General features: G+C 47.6%; 1 protein-coding gene across 1 annotated transcript in view; it reads left to right on the top strand.

Moving 5' to 3' along the window:
* Nucleotides 1-2,578: 2,578 nt before the first annotated feature.
* nat10 (N-acetyltransferase 10) overlaps nucleotides 2,579-5,159 on the top strand; it is a 19,421-nt gene continuing 16,840 nt past the window's right edge. The window contains exons 1-5 of the mRNA XM_080545028.1: nucleotides 2,579-2,676; nucleotides 3,455-3,573; nucleotides 3,695-3,786; nucleotides 3,924-4,095; nucleotides 4,365-4,487. Of these exons, the coding sequence (XP_080401154.1) occupies nucleotides 3,460-3,573; nucleotides 3,695-3,786; nucleotides 3,924-4,095; nucleotides 4,365-4,487 (501 nt within the window). The 5' untranslated portion in view covers nucleotides 2,579-2,676; nucleotides 3,455-3,459. The remainder of the gene's footprint in view (nucleotides 2,677-3,454; nucleotides 3,574-3,694; nucleotides 3,787-3,923; nucleotides 4,096-4,364; nucleotides 4,488-5,159) is intronic.

The following is a 5,159-nucleotide window of genomic DNA, read 5'->3' as shown; positions in this document are numbered from 1 at the left end:
TGGCATGGCCCTTCCCCCCCCCGGCCTCCTGTACCCTCTGCCCTCCATGCCCCACCCCGCAGACCTCTACCCCAGCGCCCCCCTCTACCCCTTCCCCCCCTACTTCCTGCCTGGGTCCCAGTACTACAACCAGAGGTGAGCAGGCCCGTCCTCTCCGCTTCCTGTTTGGCTGTTTTGTTTTTCTGATGTCGTTCCGGTGTCGTTTTAACTCCTTCAGTGCCGAGGGTGAAGGAAGTCGCCCGAGCGGGCAACATTCTAGAGTGCCGAGGGGCGACTTTATTCACATTTTTATGCGAGCCAATCAGAGTATTGTTGCTAGGTAAATACCTCACAGAACCCTCGGCACTCTAGGTGGTGAGTGTTCAGGAATTCTTCTCCGGCAGTTGGTGAATTAATTAAATTGGTGTCAGTTGGTCAGGTGACAGGGTGTCTTCCTGGTGTGTTCCAGCCCGTGCCCGTGCCCGTACGCCCTGGGCTCCTACCCCTACCCGCCCGCCGACTACGCCAACCCCATGGCCCCGCGGATGAGCGTCTACGACTCCGCCTTCTCCGCCCTCAACAAGGACTACATGTTCTCCAGAGAGGGCGGGGAGGGGTCGCCCCTTAGGGTCGCCCCCCGCCCTGGACGTGTGCTCCCTGGAGAGGGTCGTGGACAGCCCCGCCCCCGAGCCGGCCGCCAGGATACCGAGGGTCAGGGACGAGAAGAACCAGGACGTCGTTCGCCTCATGAGAATGCTCTAGGGTCACACAGACGTGTCCTAGCCCCTGACCCTAGCCCCTGACCCTGGGCCTAGCCCTGACCCTAGCCCTGACCCTTGACCCTGGGCCTAGCCCTGACCCTAGCCCCTGACCCTAGTCCCTGGGCCTAGCCCTGACCCTAGCCCCTGACCCTAGCCCCGACCCTAGCCCCTGACCCTAGGCCTAGCCCTGACCCTAGCCCTGACCCTGGGCCTAGCCCTGGCCCCTGGGCCTAGCCCCTGACCCTAGCCCTGACCCTAGCCCTGACCCTGGGCCTAGCCCCTGACCCTAGCCCTGACTGTAGCCCCTGACCCTAGCCCTGGGCCTAGCCCCTGAACCTAGTGTCTAACCCCTGACCCTAGGCCTAGCCCTGACCGTAGCCCCTGACCCTAGCCCTGACCCTGGGCCTAAACCTGACCCTAGCCCTGACCCTAGCCCCTGACCCTAGCCCTGACCCTGACCCTGGGCCTAGCCCTGACCCTGGGCCTAGCCCTGACAAAGAATGTTTGTTGATTCAGTGAATCCCTACTTTTGTAGTACCTAGACCAAAAAAAGAAATATATGTTTTTATTCATACATGAATTGTCCAATGAATTCTGAAATAGTTTCAAACAACGGCTGTTACGCCAGAATATATCACCAGGTTTTATGGTTGCTGTATTTTTTATTCATAGGAAGACTTTTATTTTACATTAACTGAAGTAGCAAATAACCTTTCCATTTTGCCTAGAAAAGACAAAGAATGTTTGAATGTTTGTTGATTCAGTGAATCCCTACTTTTGTTGTACCTAGACCAAAAAATATATATATAGGTTTTTATTCATACATGAATTGTCCAATGAATTCTGAAATAGTTTCAAACAACGAATCCTGTTGCACTCTGAGGTGATTCATGTTCCTTCATCACTATAGAGTAGCTTACAGACCTGTGTCCCACGTCTAACCCTAACCCTAACTAACCTGTGTTCCAGTCTAGCCCTAACCCTAACTAACCTGTGTTCCAGTCTAGCCCTAACCCTAACTAACCTGTGTTCCAGAGTAGCTTACATACTGTCACTGCTGACCTCATCTGCATGTTCTGTCCCAATTAAAATGCAATGAAATAAACAGATTTACTCATAAACACATAAATACTCTTTGCCATTTTGTTCTACAAAGATACATTCTGTGGAAATGAGTGAAGCAGGGATTATAGAGACCTTACAGAAGTAAATAAATAAATCTTATATGAGTCAGAATAACAACCAGTTACATCCAGAATCAACCCGACCAGTGGACAATGCTGGACAGAGTTGTAAAACAACTGACGTCAGACTTGACAACCGAATAAGGCTTCCCTGTCAATTCCATGGTAAATCCCTGGTCGTGACGTCATGGTCGTGACCCGGGTAATTGCCTGGTCGGATTTCCCTGGTCAGTCGCGTTCACACTGAAGCCGACCATGAAATTGCATGGAATCTACTGGGAAGGCTCGTATGTGTGAAAGGGGCTGAAGGTTCGGTTCGGGTGACCCATCTCATCAGTACCTTACTAATAACACTAACTTACTTGTACTAAAGTACAATGAGGTGTGCCTGTGTTCAATTCAACAGACACTGGAATGGAATGGCCGCCATACACTTAGAGATCCTGATTGAAGAAACATTTGGAGTGGTCTCATAATGTTTTTTTTTTCCAGAGCTGTATATATTATAAACCGCATTTGAGTGTGGTCATTTCGTTGTGTTTACATTTAGTTTAATTCAGGCATTTAAGTTGGACAGCCAGTGTATTTGCGTCGCGTAATTTCTATCGTCACGTGTCGGGGTCCTTCCGTCCCCACGTGAGTGTCTCAGCAGCATGATGGCTGGCGTCTGAACCACCTGAGCTTGTCTTCATATCACATTATTCTGTCTCGTTTGATGAGGATCACATATCGGTTGACTTTCTAACCTCGAGGTAAGAGCGATCATATAAAACACAATGACCGGTAGTAAACAGTTGGTGTCAGATGACTTAGCTTGTTACTGTTTCCCACCAAGTTATCAGTGCCTTGCATGAATGAGAGAGACAACTAGCTAAGCATGAGCCTGAAATGAATGAATGAATGAATGAATGGTCTTTATTGTCATTAATACAGTACAGGTACCATACAACGACATTTAGGAGGGGGGGCTCCCCTGGTGCTAGAATTTTTTTTTTTTTTTACTAAAAACAAGAAGGGAAAAGAGCTGGTTTACATAAATAAAGGCTATATACACTATCCACTATACTATACTACTATAGTATACTATACAATAAAACACTGTGCTGTACTCTATGCTATGCTATAAATATCCTAACATTTCCTGTATCTGAACCTTATGTACCCGAGGGTTGTCATATTGCACATAGTGTTATATTGCACATTCATTTAAAGTGTCGCAGTTTGCAGGTTTGAAATGTTCACAGTTGTGTTTCAATATTGCACTTATGATTACAATCTAGTAGCTGCCATCAAATTGTCTAGATTGTCCAGATTGTCCAGGGCCTAGAACCTTGGTCTTTGCTGTGTTCAGGGCCTGAATGGCCCTGGGGTAGAAGCTGAGCTTCAGTCTGTTTGTCCTTGCGGACATGGTCCTGCTGATGGTTTGGCCGGTTTGTTATGACAACTATCCAGCTACAGTCCACCCCTGGTTCAACTTCACAGCCATGCGTGATGCAACATTTAACTCATTCGTCCCGATCCTATGAACAGGGACCATGGCCACGTTTCGAAAGAAGGTGGACAACCGTATCCGTGTCCAGATAGAGAATGGGGTGTCTGAGAAGCATCGCACCATGTTTGTGGTTGTTGGAGATCACGGGAGAGACCAGGTAAAAACCCTACTCGCTTTCTCACGAAGACACAAGCCCATAATAAGACCCTAAGACAGACTCTCCAGCATTGTCCTTATTCCCTCTGTGACCCTGTGTTCCGTCTTACACTTGCCTCCAGGTTGTCATCCTGCATCACATGCTTTCCAAAGCCTCAGTCAAAGCCCGACCCTCTGTTCTCTGGTGCTACAAAAAAGAGCTGGGCTTTAGCAGGTAAATGACCCGAACACATCTGTACTTTCATTGTTTCCATCATTGCAGGGTTGGGCCTCCCTTTAGAGGCCTGGTTATTGGAGAGATTTGATTGGTTGGATGAGTTGGTTAATTCTGTCTGACTTGTGACTCCTCAGTAACCGCAAGAAGCGCATGCGGCAGCTCCAGAAGAAGATCAGCACAGGCACTCTGAACCTGAAGCAGGACGACCCCTTCGAGCTCTTCGTCGCTGCCACCAACATCCGTTACTGCTACTACAACGAGACACACAAGATCCTGGGGAACACCTACGGCATGTGCGTCCTACAGGTGAGTGTTGCTGACAGCAGGTCGACAGTAGCGTGACTGTCACATTCAGCTATCCAGATCTTAACTTAGTCCCATTTTGTTTCAACCAGGAAGTGACGGATAGGGTTAGGACATGTTAAGCTTAGGCTTCATCCTACTCCCTTTCGAACAGTGATACCTGAACTTTTCGTTATTAGTTATTTGTTTTTTATTATTATTATTATTTTTAAATCATGTTCGAAATAAAGATCCATTCATTCATTCATTCAACCGCTCTCCCTCTCACAAAGGACTTTGAAGGTCTCACTCCCAACCTCCTGGCAAGAACCGTGGAGACAGTGGAAGGAGGCGGTATTGTGGTCATCCTTCTCAGGACGATGAACTCCCTCAAGCAGCTGTACACGATGACGATGGTAGGTCCCCCCTCTCAGCCTCCGTATGGATTGGGTCTATTATTAGGGATGTCCCGATCCTACTTTTTCACTACCGATACCTGGGCTTCGGGTATCTGCGATACCGATACCGATCCGATATTTGTATACATTTTTTGACCCCTGAATAATAACAAATACCTCCCCAGTATATAGTCCACACCAACAACAGTTAAATTAAAGACTGCCAGCCTTTATTAAAGCAACAAATGCGACGTGTTGTGGATTGGAACTACGGATCATAAGCTTTCAAATGATGTGTCATACATTGAAATCCGAAAAAATATGAAGTTAGAGTCATTTGAATGTTGTTAGACGTCAGGCACATATAGGGTTAACCTCTTTGTAATGAAACCGGAAGCACACAGCGCTACGAACTATGAGAGCTGCATCCATTATGCGCATTTTAAGCGCATATACTGTACAGTAGGACTCGCGTGAAGCATTTCTGCGACACGCGTTTCTGTTCACTGTTTTCATTCCCTCATCGCTTATACACATAAGTTTGACTGCGCATGACAGTAGTTCAGCAGTAGTCGCACTGGTGCGATTGAATGTATTTCCAAGTCGCACAGAAATATATTCACTCGCAAATGCGACCAAAACAGTCGCACTATCGAGCCCTGGTCATGCACGTGACCACTGGCTACTATT

This window comes from Nansenia antarctica (assembly GCF_963989245.1).
Source record: "Nansenia antarctica genome assembly, chromosome: 14".
Taxonomy (NCBI): Eukaryota; Metazoa; Chordata; class Actinopteri; order Argentiniformes; family Microstomatidae; genus Nansenia; species Nansenia antarctica.
This window is presented reverse-complemented; position numbering and strand designations above follow the sequence as displayed.